Source organism: Podarcis cretensis (genome assembly GCF_951804945.1).
Source record: "Podarcis cretensis genome assembly, chromosome: Z".
Lineage (NCBI taxonomy): Eukaryota > Metazoa > Chordata > Lepidosauria > Squamata > Lacertidae > Podarcis > Podarcis cretensis.
The window spans coordinates 14,900,822-14,921,448 of record NC_137184.1 but is presented as its reverse complement, the minus strand read 5'-3'; the positions used below and the strand labels follow the sequence as shown (position 1 = coordinate 14,921,448).

Genomic DNA, 20,627 nt, shown 5'->3' with positions numbered 1-20,627 from the left:
GGATCTTAACTTTATTTGCTGTTGGTGTTAAGGGGAAAATCTGATTATTTTTTATATTGATGGTTTCTTGCTTTTTTTTGTTGCTTTTGGGGGAAAGGGGGTGGTTACATGTTTTATTGCAAGCACAATACTTTTACCTACACTGTGTTTCACACAATTTGTAAAACTACTCCACATTGAACTTTTAATTTTTTCCCCCAAAACTTCATTTTTTTTCTGGGGAAAAAGAGGAAAAAACATTTTTTCCCCTCATGGCTTCAAAATTTCTGGAAATTTTACATCTCTAGTCAGGACTAAGTTAACTTCTTGCCTCCCTGCTGATTCTGTCCAGTCTCTCTAGAACTGGGTGAGAACTGCTTCTGCTATTTGCCAGGGCTGGAATCTCTGCCCATCTCACTGGTACCGCTAGCTTCTACTGTCTCCGGGGCCATAGGCACCACGGAAGGTCAAATGAAGTCTTATTATCATCTGAATTCTAGGAAATTCATCTGTGTCCTTGGCTGTCATTGTACCCACTGTATCGAACATACAGAGGTACGGTGGGGAACTCAGCATTTAGTCATAGTCTCAGGTTGAAAGGTATAAAACCTTTTAGGACCTGGGCCTACCTGGGCCTGAGGAGTGACTATCCCCAGGTACTGAGAACAGATGGCAAAGGTTGCCAAAGGGTTGAAGGACTGGAACAGTCCTTACTTTGGACACTCCCTTTGCCGCTGCCACCACCACCACCAGCTTCTGTGTTCTTGGGCACAGTTATCTATCTTTAGGATCTTCAACAGGTGGGCAAAACTCTCAGCAGAAAACAAGCGTGAGGCCCTATTTCCTGCCAAAACCTGAGATACCTTGGGCACTGGAGGGCCAAGAAATGCCATCTGAGGGACTGGGACTAAACCAGCTCCTGCACCCTGGGCCAATGCCTGCCGGATTCACTAACAGAACTCAGTGTGGAGTGTTGTGCTGTCAATCACTAAATGATGGGGTGATGCAAGGCCCAGCAGCTGCTACAAAGCCTCAGCTTTCTCTGCTAGCTGTTCCTCTGCAGCCTCTGCTGGCTCCTGGGATGCAGTTCTTGGCAAGCTTGAGGGTACACCAAGGGAAACCACCCCACTGCTGTGGGTAGCCTCTGCTCCTCCGGCCTCCTCATCTGAGAAATTGGCCAAAAAATGGAGGCTGCGAGCTCTCAGAGACGACTCATACCTTTTTGTTGTTGAATTCTGTAATTAAATGTGCCTCAAGGAAAGGAAAGCTTCTCCTCAAGCAGCAAACGGCAGTAGTGTAGAGCTTTGACCTGGGCCTGCACAGCAGCGAGGCAGGAAGGAAAGAAGGCAATGCTGTCCCACTGAGGTAAGATCTGTCTAATCTACATATTCCTGCCTGTGGAGCAAGTGTGGAATGGGGGGGACAATCCATGTGAGGATTCCCTCTCTGCTGCAGGAAAATGCCAATCAACACCACAGCGCTTATCAGCAAACAACAGTAAGAATAAAAGTCTGCAAACCTAATGACTATCAACTGTGCTGAAATAAGATATTACACTGCAGGTAAATATGAGCCAAAGCACATGGGGGGGGGTGTAATTTTTTAAAACTGAATTTCTCATGTAGCAACCAAAACAGAAGTATTATGGATAAAGGAAGGCAAGTTACAGATATCAATTTATGCAATTTCAGTTAGATATAAGGTGCATCCAAAACAGATTTCTGTTCCTCCTCAGAAGAAATGACACCTAATTCTCCAAAAAGAAACCCCCTAAAACCCTTTTGGTGATATCAAACTTCAGTTAATAATCTAGACACCAATGAAATCAATGAACTTTCATTAACCAATGTGTCTAAACTATGACTTAGTTAGATCTCACCTAATAACTGCAAAACACATAAGAAAAACAAAACTTCAATGACATTTGAGGTCTGTTTTTTATAAGCATAGAAACTAGTGATCAGCCATCATGCACTATAGCATTTGAACATTAAATAATTTGACATACAAGTTTTATGGCTATTCAGACTATTTTTAATTTACTTTTATCACTGCCCTAAAAGATTATTAATTACCATCCGAGTCTTTCTTAAGGGTGTTTATTATGCATTGCATAAAGTCGTTCTGTTTGTTTGGGCCAAGCAACAATGAATCCATGGCTTGCTCATCCAGCACCAGCAGCACCATACATATACCTACAACAATGAAAATTAGAAAGTTCAGAAACTGTCACTGGGCATTGCCTTAACTCCCAATCTTAATCCATAACCAAACTAAAACCTACTTAATGTAATTGCGCCTGCTTGCAGTCCTCTCAAACTTTAGACTGTGTCCTCCAGAGTTTGGGAGCACACCATCCCTGGCAATAGGCCATATTGACTGGGGCTTAAGGTGGTGGAGTCCAGCAACGTATGAGGAGCACCATGTTAGCTACCCCTGCTTTACATTACACATCCCTTGGGACAGGAACCTTTATTTTAGAATTTAGCTAGGTTACACATACATGGATGGGATGGTTTAATTAAAACATAATGATATATACAACTGTTAAGCGCCACAAAGTCAATGATAAGGAAGCAAAGTTTTAATTCTAAATGGAACAGGAGGAAAAGGAGCCTGGTGACACCTTAAAGGGGGGTGGGCAAACCTGTGGCCCTTCACGTGTTATTGGTATACAACTTGCATCAGCCCCAGCTGGCATGTCCAAAAATAAGAGGATGAGAAACATACTCCAGAAACATCTGGAAGGCCAGAGATGAGCTGGGTGTGGGGAGAGAAGGCTAATAGGTTTATTGTGGCACCTGATTTCATGGATGAAGGCTGGAATACACCCCCTGGAGAGAGATGCTGCCCCAGTCAATGTGAACTATTAGCTGGATAGACCAATGGTCAGTCAGCATAAGGTAGCTTCGTGTGTGTGTGTGTGTGTGTGTGTGTGTGTTAGGGAGGGACGGAGGCAGAGGCTGTGTGTATGGTGGTCGCATCCACTTTCACCCCGTACCCGTTTTGGGAGCACTGCTGGCATGAGGTCCTCCGAGCATTTGTTATGAGCCAATGTGGCTCTTACCAAAAGGAGGGAAAAAAGTTTAGCTATTCCTGCTGTACCACAATGCTACCATGCCCAGTGGAATGGGGCATGCCAAATCCCTTTACCCTTCAGACCATCTCAGCTGCTTCTACTCACCTAGCCAGTAGTTTTTGTAACTGGTAATATCGTACAGGTGGTCAGGCAACAAGATGAGATTACCCTTCTCAACTGTTGTGGGGTTATAAACATAAGCGTTTTCAAAGAGGTTCAGTTCTATAACTCTGAGCAAGCAATTTAGCACTTCCTGTATGTCATAGTAATCATCCCTGTCCACCTTTCCCAGACTCTTGGCTGTCATAATGGCCCATCGACGGATCTGTGGGTTTGAAGGGACATTCTTAATTACTATGGTAAGGAATCAGAGCAGTCATTATTATGGAAAGTGGAGCAGAACCCAAGTTGGTGTGAAAGACAACTGTTACCAAGTCCAACCTAAAGGTTCACATTCCAAACCAGACGGTGTAGATATGTTTCAGGGAAAACTTACTTGAAGGCCGTGGACTTCTCCACAGCCTCCTCACTTACCAATCATCCCAGAAAATGAGGGACAGGGATATTTTAACAACCACCTATCAAAAACAAATAAAAAACCTGGGTGGAATCACTAAAAATAGAACTGTGTTAATAACAGTGTAGAACAACTAGGATGTTACTTTAGGTTGAATCCAGTGTCAGTCCTATGCAGAGTAGGGCCCATTGAAATTGATGGGCATGACTAACGTAGACTGTTAACATCAATGAATCTCTTCTAAGTAGAAGTTAGATACAAGTCTTTTTATATACCTCACCCTTTAGCCAAAAGAGAATTCAGAGATACTTACAAAAGTTAAGTTTGTTTATTTCTTCTCACACAGGGTAGCCCCCCAAGGGTCTTAACCAGGCAAAGATTTCTGTTGCCAGGCCCTCAGCCTGATGAAAAGAACAAGCTTCCTATAAAGGTTTGGCTGCCTCAGTATTGCGTTAATGCAATGTGTGTCAGGCTTTCCTTGTGCTGCTGTTAGTGCAGAATGGTGCATCATGGCTGCTGACAGGTGTGAGACCTTGTCAGCATATAACACACATGCTCACAGACCAACCTGTTGGTTTGTTACCAGGCCAAGTTCAAGGTGTTTCTATTAATATATAAAACACAAAACAGCTTGTTTGTTATTTCCTGGAACTATGAAGGAATGCATTGTTGGAACTGTTGTTTTCTCAAACTTGTTAATGTAATTTGAAAAATACACATTTGTGTCAGGCTTCTGACAAAGTCTCCCATTATATACTTGTGAAGAAGCTGATAAAATGTGGGCTGGACAAGGTAACAGTTAGGTGGATTTGCAGCAGGCCGAATAACTGAACTCAAAGAGTGCTCAATAATGGTTCCTCATCATCCTGGAAAGAAGTGACAAATAGGGTGTCACAGAGTTCTGTCCTGGGCTTGTTGTTCAATGTCTTTATAAATGAATTGGAAGAAAGAATTGAGGGTCTGCTCATCCAATTTGCAGATGACACCAAACTGGGAGGGGTAGTTAATGCCACTTAAAAAAGAATCAAAATTCAAGAGGACCTTAACAGATTGGAGAACTGGGTCCAAACTTCCAAAATGAATTTCAGTAGGGACAAGTGTAAGGTTCTGCACTTTAGGTAGGAAGAACCAGCTGCACAAATATATGATGGAAGGACACCTGGCTTGCCAGTGGTACATATCTAGGGGTCTTAGTAGACCACGAGTTTAACATGAGTCAGTACTGTGATTCAGCAGAACAAAGAGGGAATACTGTTCTAGACTACATCAACAGAAGTGTAGTGTTCAATTCAAGGGAAGTACAGGCACAACTCTATTCTCTCTTAGTTAGACTACAACTGGAATATTGTGTCCAGTTCTGGGCACCACAATTTAAAAAGGATATTGACAAGCTGAAATGTATACAGTGGGCAACCAAGATGATCAAGGGTCTGGAAACCAAGCCTTATAAGGAGTGGTTGAAGCTGGGTATGTTTAGCTTGGACAAGAGGAGACAGGAGAGATGATAGTCATCTTCAAATATCCTAGGGGCTGTCATGTGGGAGCCGGAGCAAGCTTGTTTTCTCCTGCTTGGAGAACTTGTACCAATGACTTCAATTTACAAGAAATGAGATTCTGACTAAACATAAGGAAGAACTTTCTAGCAGTGAGAGCTGTTTGACAGTGGAAGAGACTCCCTTGGGAGTTGGTGGACTCTCCTTCCTTTGAGGTTTTTAAACAGATTGGATGTCCACCTGTCATGGATGCTTTCGCTGAAATTGCTGCATTGCTGGGGGTTGGATTAGGTGACGCTTGGAGTCCCTTCCAACTCTACAGTTCTATTCATAAGGACTTTCTTTCATTTGACCAATGGTTAAGGCAGCTTAATCCTACACTTAAGCCTGGGAAGCAAAACTGAAAATGTAGAAGAAAATTAAAGCAGCTCACCGTTTCATTGGGGTGTACCATGAGCAAATAGACCCCTGGGTGTTTCCCAAGCACCTGGCAGGGGTAGTTGATTGCCTCCATTTTGCAAATAGCATCCACAAACAGCATGCCTACAATTCAAAAAAAGAGAACACAAAGTGTTAGGGCTGCTGGAATAACCATAATTTGAAGGGAAATGATCCTTGCATTTTCAAAGATTCATAGAACAGGAATGGACTCTGTGGAACCCTCTGCATAGTGTTCAGATCAACACTATGCAGAGGGTTTTATCCTATAAAGCTTCTTAAGGGAGATACCTGTCTGGCATTTTCATGAAACACGCCCCCCCACACACACACATACAAAGGAGAGATTTGGTAAACCTTCCCTAGGCACCTTGTTACTATATGGCTGGGCCAAAACAAACCCACAGCTTGTCCTTCCAGCAAAGTTAATAAACAGGTTCCTGCAACAAAAAGAATTCTACCCTCCTGTTCTTAGTAAACAGCAGGGATGCATGTCTTGAGGAAGTCAAGTGAGCAACACCACCCAGGCCACAATTTCTGATCACTTGTGATGGCAACAGAATATACATAATATAGTAATAAGAATTTTGTGTACAAGATTTTCTGAGGAGAGAAATAGTACAAAAAAGCCCAATCAACATACCACCTCCTGGCGTATCCTGAGAATGCAACCACTAAGTGATTTGTCACAACCTGTTTCAGTAGCTGCTTTCAAAAACTGTAGCTACTATGCAAGGGAGAACCAGATCAAGTTCAGGTGCCTCAAGATACTCACTGAGGTGTTTATGAAGCAACAGGTAGGGGTATTTCAGTATTTCCAACAATGGCACTCTAAGTTTTTTCTCGATGTCAGAATCCAGGCATTGCACCTTTCCCCCCTCATCACAGTCCAGCGAATTGCTGTCATCCTCTTCCTTCGGCAATATTTTCTCAAAATGGGCAATAAGACGAGTGGTTTCAAGATTCCACAGGACCTGTAATTAGAAAATAAATTAACTACAGAATTCTAGAACAGAGATTGCAGTAACTAACTCTGCTGCCCTAAAAAGATGCTAGCTGAAAATAGAATCTACATATTATTATTTATTTTAAAACATTCCCACTCTTCATCCCAAAAGGGTCCCAGATCACCAGACATGGATGCAATGAAACACTTAAAAGATCTAAAAACAATTCCAAAGGAGAAACAGACTGGGAAAGATCTCTATTTAAAAGGCTTAAATGGGCAAGTAGTAGCAACCGGAAAGGATTTTATTTTTTTTAATGTATCACAAACAATGACTGCATTCCAGGATATGGAAATATAACTCACAATGATATAGCATAAATGAAATCAAAACTACATTATGTAAAATTACATATTCTTGAGACAATTCTGCCCCTTGTCTTTCCAAGTAATGGAGAAAAAGAAAAAAATTACAGTTACCTATTCATAACAGGAGTTCAAGAAATAGATTTGTACAATCTCAGGTGTAAATTAGCATAAATCAGTCCAGTGTAGGAAACCCAGGAAAAATTAATCGGGTGAAAAACAGTAACTAAAAGTTAAAATATTTTTGTTTGAGCTTCACCAGAGAACAAAGGAAATAAAATGGAGAAGATGGCAATGGGCAAAGCTACTTGTCCTTGAGCTCTGTGGTCTGTTTTAATTGGTTTTTATTTTGAGCAGTTTTGAAGCCAGTTAGCCCAGCTGTTAATGCTAATAGCAACATACAGGCAAGGAATGTATCTGCACAGGCTGCAAAAAAGAAGAAGATAAAATTGCTATAAATTGTTGTGATTTGGACGTTTAATTTGAAATTAAGCTGGAATTTAGTTTGTTGGTGTCTCTGGCAACTTCTTTCTGACATGGATGTTAGCTCATATAAATTCAAAAGGTCAAAAGTTAAGTGAGTTTCAATGCAGGAGCACAACCTATTTTTTATTCCCCAGCAACCCAAAAACACATTTGTTCTCTATAACCTCAAATTCCTGACTGTCTAAAGACTGTCTCAAGATTTCCTATGTATTTTGAGGAGACTGGTGATGCTTAACAGGAATCACCTCAGCCATGTATCTTCTTGACACTGGGCTATTATTCCATAGCTGGTTCCATAGGTAAAGGTAAAGGTACCCCTGCCCGTACGGGCCAGTCGTGTCCAACTCTAGGGTTGTGCGCCCATCTCACTCTATAGGCCGGGGGCCAGCGCTGTCCAGAGACACTTCCGGGTCACGTGGCCAGCGTGACGAAGCTGCTCTGGCGAGCCGGCACCAGCGCAGCACACGGAAACGCCGTTTACCTTCCCGCTATAAAGCGGTACCTATTTATCTACTTAGGTGTGCTTTCGAACTGCTAGGTGGGCAGGAGCTGGGACTGAAAGACAGGAGCTCACCCCGCCGCGGGGATTCGAACCGCCGACCATGCGATCGGCAAGTCCTAGGCACTGAGGTTTTACCCACAGCGCCACCCGCGTCCCTAGCTGGTTCCATAGCTGGGCCAAAAGCCTAGCCCCCCTATCCTGTATTTTCCCACATCTGAAAACTGAGGCTGAGAGAAATCAGGAGGGACAGCGCTGTATGTAAACCAAGTTTCTAAACTCAGCTTTTGCCCATTCCTACCATGTGTCTCCATGTTTCCTTATAAACCTTTGCTTCCCTCACCCCCAAATACATGTGGCTTCTACCCCAAAGAGGTCCAGACTGAGGGCCTGCAGCCCAGGGCTAGAGCAGCTGCTTTGCATGCGGAAGGTTCCAGGTTCAGTCCCCGGTGGCATCTCCAGACAGGGCTGGGAGAAACTCCCTGTCTCAAACCCTGGAGAGCAGCTGCTGGTTGGTGTACACAATACTGAGCTACAGAGACCAGTGATCCAACTGGTAGCTGCAGGGGAGATTTTTTAATTAAGAAAATAGATTTAAAAGTTATGGGAGCACAGAAATGTTGCAAATGGAGGGGTCAAAGCAGGATGGAGCTCAGGATTAGCAAATAGTGTTGTACATTGATTGCATTCAGGAGCCAGCCAAAACATATCCTTGGCCATTTTTAGTTTTCAGCCACACTTGAATTATCAATGACTGTTTATATTTCTCCACTGTGCTGTGCCAGTTTTCAGAAAAGATTATATGGCCCTGTTTCTGGAAGGTCAGGGCAAAAGATAACAGGTCATTGTATAAGTTGGGGCCACTGAGAAGGCTAAGTAATGATGAAAGGATGTGTAAGTTTTAAGTCACGCAGAAAAGGAAGCAATACAACAGAAATGCTAAACGCTGGCAGATACAAGAAATACAAAAACTGCATCAATAACCCTCAATGCCTTATGGCACCTAAAGACCAAGAAATTTGTTGTTTAAAAAAGGTAAAGGTACCCCTGCCCGTATGGGCCAGTCGTGTCCAACTCTAGGGTTGCGCGCTCATCTCTCTTAAGAGGCCAGAAGCCGGCGCCGTCCGAAGACACTTCCGGGTCACATGGCCAGCATGACGAAGCTGCAGCTGGCGAGCCAGCACCAGCGCAGCACACGGAAACGCCGTTTACCTTCCCGCTATAAAGTGGTACCTATTTATCTACTTGCACTTAGGGGTGCTTTCGAACTGCTAGGTGGGCAGGAGCTGGGACCGAATGACGGGAGTTCACCCCGCCGCGGGGATTCAAACCGCCGACCTTACGATCAGCAAGTCCTAGGCACTGAGGTTTTACCCACAGCGCCACCCGCGTCCCTTGAATTTGTTGTTTAGGCTGCAATAAATTAATATGGCAACCTCTGTGGAAATCGTCCATTACATGAGAAAGAAAAATCCTAGTACATAAAAACAAATCTACAGTGCAACCACATTTGGGATACTGTGCACAGTTCTGGTTGTCTTAGCTCAAATTCTCATACTGCGGCGTTGGAAAATGCTCAGACAATGACAACTAAAGTGATCAAGGTGATGGAGCAATTCCCTTATGAAGAAAGGATGCAAAATTTGGGACTTTTTAGTTTAGAGAAAAGATGGCAGAAGTATATAAAATTATGCATTTTATAAAGGGGGGGGGGAATGCAAGAAGAGAGCTGAAGCCCCAGATAGGAAAAGAGGTGGTAAAAGAACACCTAGCTACTTTAAATGAATTCAGACTCCCAGGGCCCAATGAGCTGCACCCACGGTGGAGGAGGGCAAATATTGTCACCATCTTCAAAAAGGGAAAAAAATACTGACCAGTCAGTAACTACCAACCAGACAGCTTGACAGTGATTCCAAGAAAGGCCTTTGAACAGATAATTAAACAGCCAGTCTGTGAACAGTTAAAAAAGAATGCTGTGATTACCAAGACCAGTGTTAGTTTCTTAAGAACAAGTCATGCCAGACGAATCTCTCTCTTATTTTAATAGAGGTACAAGCTTGGAGGATCAATAGAATGCTCTCGATGTAGTGTATCTTGCTTTCTGTAAGGATTTTGACAAAGTGTCACATAATATTATTGTGGAGAAGCTCGTAAAATGTGGGGTAGATGGGGTAACTGTTAGGTGGATTTGTAGCTGATTAAGTGACCAAACCCAAAGAGTGCTTACTCAAGGTTCCTTCTCTTCCTGGAAAAAAGTGACAAGTAGGGTGCCGAAGGGTTCTGTCCTGGGACAGTTGCTCAATATATTTATAAATGGCTTGAATTGAGGGCATGCTTATTCAATTTTCAGGTGACACCAAACTGGGAGGGGTAGCTAATGCCTCAAAAGACAGAATCATGCTGCCACCCTCTGGAATCATAGTCAAAACACCTCCTCAGAGTAATTTAACAAAAGAGATGAGAAATAAGCTCACTGGAAATAGTAGTACACTGGTCAACCTCTTATACATGAAACAATACTTTTATGAATATGGAGGGAAGACTAGACTTTCAGCGAACAGACTTAAAAAGAAATAAATTATGTCAGGAGTACACAGTATTTAAAAAGGCACTAAAACAATCTCTTTTAAAGGCATCTACCCCCTCCTCTTATTCTAAATTATATACCACATAATCCCCCCTCAAAAGATATCCACAATTATTAGAAGACTTACCTATACCCTCACTAACTCATGAGAAAACCTTTTTTAGATAGCCCCATCTCCCTAGAAGAAATTGACAATGATCTTAAAAAACTGAAACCACATAAAGCCCCAGGACCTGGTGGCTTCACTTCTGAGCTTTATAAACAATTCAAAGAAACATTATCATCATATATGGTCCTCTTATTTAATGACCTAATGAAAGGAGCATCTATCACCAAAATATGGTACCACACCAAAATTATAGCTATCCCAAAACCATTTAAAAACCACCAAATAGTAGAATCTTTCTAGCCAATCTTTCTGATTATGAAATTTTTACATGAGTGCTAGTCAACAGGATTAAGACATTGTTACACAAACTAACAGCCCCAGACTAAGCCCGAGACCAAGCTGGTTTTGTCCTCCATTGAAACATCACCGGACCTATCAAAAAGCTGTCTACATAGTAGACAGACAACCTTCCCACTGGTAGTCATGGCATTAGACATCCTCAAGGCCTTTGAATGTCTGAAATGTGACTACTTGCAGGCAGTCCTTTCTAAAATGCAATTTGGCCCCAAATTCATACAAATTTTGAAACAAATACACTCTGAAGCTTCCACTACAGTAGAAATAAATAATATAAATTCATCCTTAGTGGGGATTCAAAGAACAATGCAAGGCTGTCCAATCTCTCCCTTTTTTGTTCATCCTAGCTTTAGAACCATTAGCTATATACTTCAGAACAACACCAGGTGTCAAGGAAGTCCTAATTGGAAAACAAAACTACATGACTGGACTATTTGCTGATGATTTAATGATAATGATACCTGACCTTGAACACAGGAGCAGCAATATTTTGAAAGCTTCACAGCTTTGCAACACAATCAGGTCTGCATGTTAAATTCTCAAAATCTGAAGATTTATGCTTCAGTGTACCACCCAATCAAAAAGCTTTCACAAAACTCACAGGCATTAGACTCTCTCACACAAAGCTTAGCTATTTAGGAATAATTATAACAAGAAACCTTAACACTCTATTGACAAAATATCCTCCTGTGGATATCTGTGGACAATTCAGAATTTGACAAAAAAACACACAATAGAACAAACCCCATTTTATCCTAGACAAATTAGCAATGGTAAAAATGGTGATTCTACCAAAACTGCCATTTCTATTCCAATCACTAACCCACTTGGATCTCACTCAACAAAAGTGGGGAAAAAAACACCAAACCAGAATAAATGCCAAACTCCCAGTAGAAGGAGGCAGGGGCATCCCAAACTTGATACTATATTTTATTGCTAGCCATGTAAAACATGCCATCCCTTTTATTATTTTATTTTATTTAGAAATACAGACTAAATAAGTACACTTACAATTTAAATTTAAATGTAATCATCTTCACTTTGAACTCCCCCTCCCAAATTCGTCAATACAGTCATACCTCGGATTGAATGTGCTTCAGGTTGAGTGCTTTCGGGTTGCGCTCCGCGTTACGGAGCGCGTTACTTCCGGGTTTCACCGCTCATGCAAGCGCAGATGCTCAAAATGACATCACACACATCCTCAAAAGCAGCAAAACGTGACCTGCGCAGACGCGCTATCACGTGTTACGCTCTGTTCAGGATGCGAACGGGGCTCCAGAACGGATCCCGTTCGCATCCTGAGGTACCACTGTACACCAAAACTTTTTATTGTTTCATTGATAATGTAAAAGAAGCATGATACTTACCGTTTTTTTCCGCTCCATAAGACACACTTTTTCCCTCCTAAAAAGTAAGGGGAAATGTGTGTGCGCCTTATGGAGCGCATGCAGGTAGGAGGCTCTGCTCAGTGCTCCCTTTAAAGAGCCGCACAGAGCATGTGTGCAGCTTTTGGGGGCTTTTCCCCGAGGAGGGAGAAGGGACTGACGGGCTGCCCTCTGTCCCTTCCCACACCTCCTGGAAAAGCCAGGCTCTGCTCAACGCTCCCTTGTAAGGGCTCCCTTTCGTCCCTCATCCCGCTTTGCTGGGAAGCCAGCAGAACAAGAGGCGCTGCGCAGCTATCACTCTTGCTCTGCTGGCTTCAGCGATACCTGCGCAGCTTGCTCTGCTGGCTTCTCAGCGAAGCGGGAGGAGGGACAGAAGGGTTTAAAGCAAGAAAAGCGAGAGCCGCTTACATGCTCTGCGCAGAATATTTTTTTCCTTGCTTTTCCCCTCTAAAAACTAGGTGCGTCTTATGGTCAGGAGCGTCTTATGGAGCGAAAAATACGGTGACCTAAGCACAACCGCAAGGGCTCCTGACTGGATGTTTGGCAATACAATGTTAAATATTTTTTAACTCTGTACCGTTTCCCCTTTGCTTTTGTTTTAACCAATTCACGAACCAAGAAACTATACACTGACCACTAATGATGAATCATATGTTGTAGATATTACTGCACCTTATGCCATTTTTGTGATAAACAAATGACATGTCATGACTTTGTTTATTTATATGCATCATGTATTATTCCAAAGCCTAGTAAAAAGTTATTCAAAAAAGAGCAAAAAAGAGAGTGACATGTCAGAATGTAATGAGCAAAAACTCTTCCTAAGGGTTCAATATGTGGGATGTTAGGATCCAAAATGCATATGTAAAGGGTTAATTGCAAGAGCTGTAGAACTCTATGACAGTTAGTAGAACAGTCTTAACTGTTACAGCATCAGGTATGTTATGTTGTGCTACTGTCTGCCTTGATTAGTTAGTCTGTGGCAGTGTAACCTATGTAAGCCGTATTAGCAATTTAAGAAACATCCACCTGCATTGTATATTTTAATCTGCAACGGCAAGTACACTAAAGTAAAAATTATTTGTTATTTAAACTTTAAAAGAAAGCATCTTGCATAGTTTTTATAGGAGAGAAAAGAGAACTAATTAAAGGGTCAAAAGACCCAGGGCTGTCTTCCATATATACCATAAATGGGAACTAGAGTTTAATTACAACAGGATACAAAAGTATAAAACAGAAGGACACGACAGAGGTAAGAAAAAATCTGGGTGGGGGGTGTACCCTCCAAAGTCTGCAGCTGGTAAAAACACTTGTATAGACTTTGTTAGATCATTCTCTGTGCAATTCAGATTTTGAGTTACACCAAAGGAAAGAGACAAAACAAGCAGTGAACACCACTTGAAAGTCTAAACAGCAACGGTTAATCTGAAATTTGTTTTCAGAACTAGAGGAACAAAGGACTTTATTTTTAAGGACATAGAAACAGAGCAACAAGGCAAAGAAAAGGATTTGCAGACCACTTTTTTATTTTACACAAAGAAAGACTCAGTTTCAAAGTAAATCAACTGCAGATAATTTACTTTCATAGTTGCTGCAGCCACCTTGTGAATTCAACTTCAAAACCCCTACAGTGGATTGTATTCGATCTGAGCTGGTCCCCGTTAAATTAATGGGCATGAGTGACTAACTTAGAGCTGAAAGCAGTGTTCAGCATTAGGAAGATAGAGATTTGTTTGACACCCCCAACATTTTGTTGTTGGGGCTTTAAAGTGCTGCTCATCACATAGGGCAGGGGAAAATGAGTCACCTGACAACATCACCGCCCATCTCTCCCACCAGGTGAATTGTGCTCCCCATCTCTAAACCAATAACTACTGGTCTTCTGCCTACCTAAATCTGCTTTGACTGTCTCTGTCATCTGTTAACCCCAACAGCGCCAGGACATGGTGGCCTATAAATGAAAGCAAATCACCTCATGTAAGTATGACAACTCATCCTTCACTTTATGATACTCATCCACACACTCCAAACAGTAACAAAGGTCTTCGTTGGCTGCAGCAAATCTTTCTGGAGACATTAAAGAAGAGGCATAGTTCTTTAAGGTGGTGATAACCGAATCAGTAGGGGTGCACCAACAGCACGTCTCCATTCTGCAGATAAACACAAAAATAAGAGAAATTATTGTTTTAATTATTTAAAAACATGAACACAGAAATGACCTGAGCCAAGTTCAGTAACACAGAAAGTTGCCTTATACCAAGCCTGGCATAAGAACATAAATGAGCTTGCCAAATCAGCCCAACAGGGGGCAATTCCTACTTGGAGATGCTGGGGACTGAACCTTGTACTGTCTGCATGCAAAGTGGGTGCAGCTCCATCACTGAGCTACAGCCCCTCCTGAGTTACCTCAGGGGGAAGCTCCCCTATACAGGTTCACATCTGTACATACAATAACTATCAATATTTTGTGACCAAATGACTTAATGTGTCAATGTAACTTTTACCAACACACACTCCCCACATACATCCATCTCCCAGCTTCCTGCCTGACAAGGCAGCACAACATAGGTTGTGTTAAAGCATAAACATTTGCCAAAAAGAGATGGCTCCCTGCGAGTTGTGGTTGGTTTTCAGAACTGGGGAAGAGATAAGCACTCTAGTGACCATCACGGTGGCCCTGAACTAAAGATGTTTAAGACTGGTACATCAGCTGTTTATTTTGCCAAACATTAAGATGTAAATTGATTTGATGGTATTCATTCAGTTATGACCATTATGCGCGCACCCCCCCCCAAAAAAAACCCCATCCAGGGCCAAAATGAGCAAGGAATCTGCCAACACTTGAAAAGAAATGCACAACTCTGTGCTGGCAACCTATTGTGCTTCCAGGACAAGCCAGGCAGTCTCACACCCTAGTTTGCGCTCAGGAAGAATATTAACACTTTTATTAATATTTGCCAAGGCCTTTGCAATGCAATTTAAGGAGGTTTTACAATGAATATTAACTGCTATTATGCCCAGTAGTTTGGTTAATGTTTTAGCTCCAAAGCTTCCTTTTGGGGAGGAGAAGCAGCTTATAAATTTGGAGCGATAAATCAACTGCACAAGATCACAAGTGAAGGGGTGCCCAAACTTCAGCTTTAGTTATGGAACCTTAATACACAAACTGTTCACTGCTTCTTGGATAATCTTAAAGGTAAAGGTACCCCTGCCCGTACGGGCCAGTCGTGTCCGACTCTAGGGTTGCGTGCTCATCTCGCTTAAGAGGCCGGGAGCCGGCGCCGTCCGAAGACACTTCTGGGTCACGTGGCCAGCGTGACAAAGCTGCTCTGGCAAGCCAGCACCAGCGCAGCACACGGAAACGCTGTTTACCTTTCCGCTATAAAGTGGTACCTATTTATCTGCTTGCACTTAGGGGTGCTTTCGAACTGCTAGGTGGGCAGGAGCTGGGACCGAACGACAGGAGCTCACCCCACCGCGGGGATTCGAACCGCCGACCTTACGATCAGCAAGTCCTAAGCACTGAGGTTTTACTCACAGCGCCACCCGCGTCCCTTTGGATAATCTTGCTTTAAGGCAATTAAAATTTCCCCACAATAAAATATAAATGTCTACCCCAAATACACATTAAAGCAGATGAGCCAAATTTGTTACTTTGGTTTCTTCCCATTTGCTTTCACTCTGCCAAATTCATTTTTTTCTTTGCTTACTCACAGATTACTTCCTAATACTACTGTCCCTGACTCACTTCTTTCTTGTTCTTTGTAACCTGCTACCTCCCAATGCCAACAAAGGTCCGTATAGTTAAAGCTATGGTTTTCCCAGTAGTAATGTATGGAAGTGAGAGCTGGACCATAAAGAAGGCTGATCGCCGAAGAATTGATGCTTTTGAATTATGGTGCTGGAGGAGACTCTTGAGAGTCCCATGGACTGCAAGAAGATCAAACCTCTCCATTCTGAAGGAAATCAGCCCTGAGTGCTCACTGGAAGGACAGATTGTGAAGCTGAGGCTCCAATACTTTGGCCACCTCATGAGAAGAGAAGACTCCCTGGAGAAGACCCTGATGTTGGGAAAGATGGAGGGCACAAGGAGAAGGGGGCGACAGAGGATGAGATGGTTGGATAGTGTTTTCGAGGTTACCAGCATGAGTCTGACCAAGCTGCGGGGGGCAGTGGAGGACAGGAGTGCCTGGCGTTCTCTGGTCCATGGGGTCACGAAGAGTCGGACACGACTAAACGACTAAACAACAACAACAACAAACCTCCCAATGCATTTATTTTACAGGCATACTGCACAAATCAACAAGGTGACAGTCACATCTGTAAAACAGCATAAAAGCAAGCACCTGTACAGTGATATGCTGTAACAAAGGAACTGAGTGATAAAATTATGAATTTGGCTATGTTCAGTGCAGGCATTTGAAACAAAGTGCTGATGGTGCATCCTGAATATTACCAGGGAATTCCACAGCCTAGGTGCAGGGACACTACAACTACACCTTTCATGCATTAACATTATTTAAACAACAGAATTCTTATCTCTGTATCTGCATCTTCTTTTGACTTCCTAACTCTTCCTTATGGGTAGGTATTTTTTAAGACTAAGTGTATGGGCATGGTTCGTTCTTTTTAATCTATGGTTACCAGATTTTTTTCAGTGAATCCGGGGACATTTTTTTGAAGCTGAGTAGCAACAGAGAGTCAGTACTGGGGATGGTGAGGCAAAAGACCCTGGGCCCAAGCACACATGCATATTGTATAAAGGAGCAAAGCCTTTCTTTTGCACCTTGTGAAACATAAACGTGCAGTTTTTTTAAAAAAACTGGGCAACAGCGCGCCACCTGTAAAACAGCCTTCCTTGATCTCCTGCCCCTTTCCCCCTTTGTTTGGGGGAGGCTCAGGAGTCATGGGCGGGCAGCTGTTGCCCAGGAGGGGCACAAGGCACATGGTTTCCCTGCCAGGCAAGGTGCAAAGCCCTTGTTTCGCACCCTGTGAAACATAAATTTGGAGTTTTTTTAAAAAAAAAACTGGGCAATGGCCAGCCGCCCGTGACTCCCCCGATCTGTCAAAACAAAGGGGGCAGGGGATCTGTACCACCGGACGTCCCTGGTTCCCCTTTGGCAGTGGCGGCGGCAGCCTCAGCAGACCAGAGCCAGTCTGGTAGTGCAGTTGGCTCTGGTTGGCTTCAGGAGCTGCTTGCTGCCCGCTGCCATGGCGCCCACCATTTTCCTCTCCGGAAGTCCCCATATGATGTGTTGCGCACAATACACATCATATGGGGACTTCCAGCGGGGAAAAATGGTGGGCGCCATGGTAGCGGGCAGCGAGCAGCTCCTGAAGCCAACCAGAGCCAACTGCACTACCAGACTGGCTTCAGGCTGCTGAGGCTGCTGCTGCCACGTTTTCCGGGGACAGATTTGCAAATCTGGGGACATTCCGGGGATGGAATTTGTCTGGGGACAGATTTGAAAATCCGGGGACTGTCCCCAGAAACAGGGGACATGTGGTAACCCTATTTTAATCATCATCCAATGTTTAGATTTTAGGCACTTTATGAATCATTATGAAGTTATAATTGATAGATAAACTCATCTTTTGCTGAACACATCAGCATAGGAGCATAGAAACCTGCCACATACCATGACAAGACTATTGGTCCATCAGCAGCAACACACCAAGGTTTCAGACAGGGCACTTCCCCAGCTTTACCTGGGGATGCTGAGGATTGAACCCGGGACCTTCTGAATGCAAAGCAGTTGCTCTGCCACAGTGCTACTGTACTGGCAAACTGGCCAAGGTTTTCTTGATTCAAGTAAGCAAAAAAGGACACCAAGCTTGTTTCTTAAATGGATTTTATTCAGAGAATGAGGAAGGTAAAGAGCAAAGGAAAGCAGATAAACTCTTTCAGTAGCCTGAGAATCCCCTCTGGATGGCAAAATGGTCAGATCCTGTCAGCAGAGGTGCAGCACTTGGACACACTACAGCTGAAATTTTCTGTGGATTTTCTGCAAGGACAGAACTCTTGTCTCACCCCATCCCCATTCTTGGAACACATTAATTGCCTGTTCCTTGTGTTAATCCTCCCATGGCCTTGACAATATTTCTGCTGTCTTACAAAGCAGGCAGTGATAATATCTGCGTGACTAGATACCCCACTACCCATGTATATGGGGAGGCACCCACTGCCAGATGGTTCTGTTGAGAGATTCAGCATAGGCTTACCTAAGAAGTCAACAGCTCAACATTCTCAGGCAGTACCCAACAAAACAACAAGAACCCACCAACAACATTTGAATCAATATGGCTAACAACCCAACAATTCCCCCCCCCATGCCCACAGGCAAACAAATCTCACTGCAGCCCGCTAAAGACAACCAGCCATGCCTGCCCTCCACCTCTCTCAGTACCAAGGAAATTAAATGGATAGAAAGGGAAACGACCCAAGCGACGCTGACATAAAAACCACACACAAAGACCAAGCATTGCCACCCCAACCCACCCCACTCCCCCCTCTTCTTCCCCAACTTTATTCTGCATGCAACATTAATGTCTCACTTCAAATGTAAAAAAGCCTACAACCTGAAAAAGAGACAATGCATGTACTTTTGCAAACCAGAACAATATTTAGCTTTTAAAAAATGTTATTTAAAGACCATTAGACTGTACTAAACTGTACCGTTGACATAGAATTGCTACAAATTGCTACAAAGAACAACGCAACAAATGTATAATGTGCATCTCTTCAGGGGCTAAAGTTACTTCACGTATAAGGAAAGAGGGGCTACATACAGCTACACAAGTAACTCCGGAAACCCACCGCGTCTTCTTCCAAAGCCCGGTAAGCAGCCCTCCACCTTGCCGTCTGCGCAGCGGCAGCGACCCCAAGAATTCCCGTCTTTTAGAGACTTCGCGGAAACGCGAGAAAGCCCCCGGAACCGACCCTAAGTGTAACATGCGAATTACACGCACATTTCACGGGGACACTCCCCTGAAAGTGGGGAGAAAGGGGTGCAGCAAAGGCACTTCTCTAACATGCAGAACTGGAGGGAGAGAGAGATGTTGCGGGGGGTACCTGAAGCGGGGAATAGCCGTGCCAGTCCCGCAACCATAAGCAACTGTTGAGTTGCTGTATTAATCCTTGCCCTCCTCCCCACACCTTCGCCGCAGCCCCTCATAAGCCTCCCACACACCGCCAGCCCCTCGCCTCCCTCACCTACTGCTCCGGACAGGTGCCCGTGAGGCAAGGTGGTTGCCACAGCCGGCCCGTAGGCGCGGACAACCTTGCTGCCTCCGGCTCTCGCTCTCTCGTTCTCTCCGCTCGCTCAAGCTGTTCCGCCAGGCACTGACCCCGCCCACCACGCGACGGAAGCCTCTCGCTCCAGCGAAGAGACCGAGCCGGCATCAGGGGTTCCTTTTTCTAGACTCTTGGCCCCGCCTCCCTGGCTCCGCCCACAGTGGTAGATAAGTAAATGAGGCAAGCGCACAAACGCGCGTGCTCAAAAAGCCTTCTCCCCGCTCTGCCGCCACCCTAGAGTTAGGAAAATATAGAGTCGCCTCAGGCTCTGTTTGCCGCTCTTCTCCCCTCCCGCCACCCTAGAGTTAGGAAAAACAGTAGAGCCGCCTCAGACTCGGCTTACTGCTCTTCTGCCTCATTACTCATTTTGCATAGACTGATAAAACAGTAGGCGGGTCATTCTCACTGCCGGAGACGATGCGTCCGATATAGATATACACATATATAGTTAGCACACACATACAAAAACTCTTCGCTCGCCTCCGCCCGCACGGCGCCTGCGCGCCCTGCGAAGGTTGCGTCAAATGAAAGGGAGGAGGGAACGCAGGCGCTGATTGGACGGCAGAGTTTCTCGCGTCACCAGGGGAAAAGGAAAACAAAACTCCACGTGCTGCCTTGAACTCACAGCGAAATTCTAGTTGCGCCTGTATTTTTTAAATTGTTTCTGATCGCTCATTGATTTGGCTGCACTCTTCGTTTTAAAAGGGCGCAGTTCGTTTGCATGTGCTTTATTGTGCTTATTTTTCTCTGCTGTGTAACGCTATTACAGAGACAGACGCAACAACAACCCTGTGAAGTGGGCTTAGGCTTCGAGAAAGAGAAACTAACCGGCTCAAAAACTACACGCAGTGATCACCGTAGCTTAGCAGATGCTTGAGCCTTGGCCTCTTACCTGGGTCCGCTTTCTAACATCACCCTTTATCTAAAGAGCTCTGGGTATGTCACACACATCGCTCTGCTTAAAATAGCCGCTCAGAACCCAATCCAACCCACCCATGTTTAGCACAAGCTCCTGGCCTCCCGAAAAGACGCGTCCCGCCTCTCCTCTCGGGAGATGTTTATTCCTCTCTCCAACCAACTCGCAGGGGCGGG

The 20,627-nt window shown here is 44.0% G+C and overlaps 1 protein-coding gene across 4 annotated transcripts in view; it reads right to left on the bottom strand.

The window, feature by feature from the left end:
- LOC307207410 (putative helicase senataxin) overlaps positions 1-20,549 on the bottom strand; it is a 56,938-nt gene extending 36,389 nt beyond the window's left edge. Inside the window, exons 1-6 of one of the 4 annotated variants that reach the window (XM_079961191.1) lie at positions 20,529-20,549; positions 14,214-14,391; positions 6,282-6,480; positions 5,502-5,611; positions 3,164-3,383; positions 2,055-2,174 (exon numbers count right to left, since the gene is read on the bottom strand). In XM_079961191.1, the coding sequence (XP_079817317.1) occupies positions 2,055-2,174; positions 3,164-3,383; positions 5,502-5,611; positions 6,282-6,480; positions 14,214-14,390 (826 nt within the window). In that variant the 5' untranslated portion in view covers position 14,391; positions 20,529-20,549. Of the gene's footprint in view, positions 1-842; positions 1,134-2,054; positions 2,175-3,163; positions 3,384-5,501; positions 5,612-6,281; positions 6,481-14,213; positions 14,392-19,454; positions 19,639-20,528 lie in introns of those variants that run through there. The other 3 variants (XM_079961192.1, XM_079961190.1, XM_079961193.1) reach the window with 3 other exon arrangements.
- Positions 20,550-20,627: the final 78 nt, after the last annotated feature.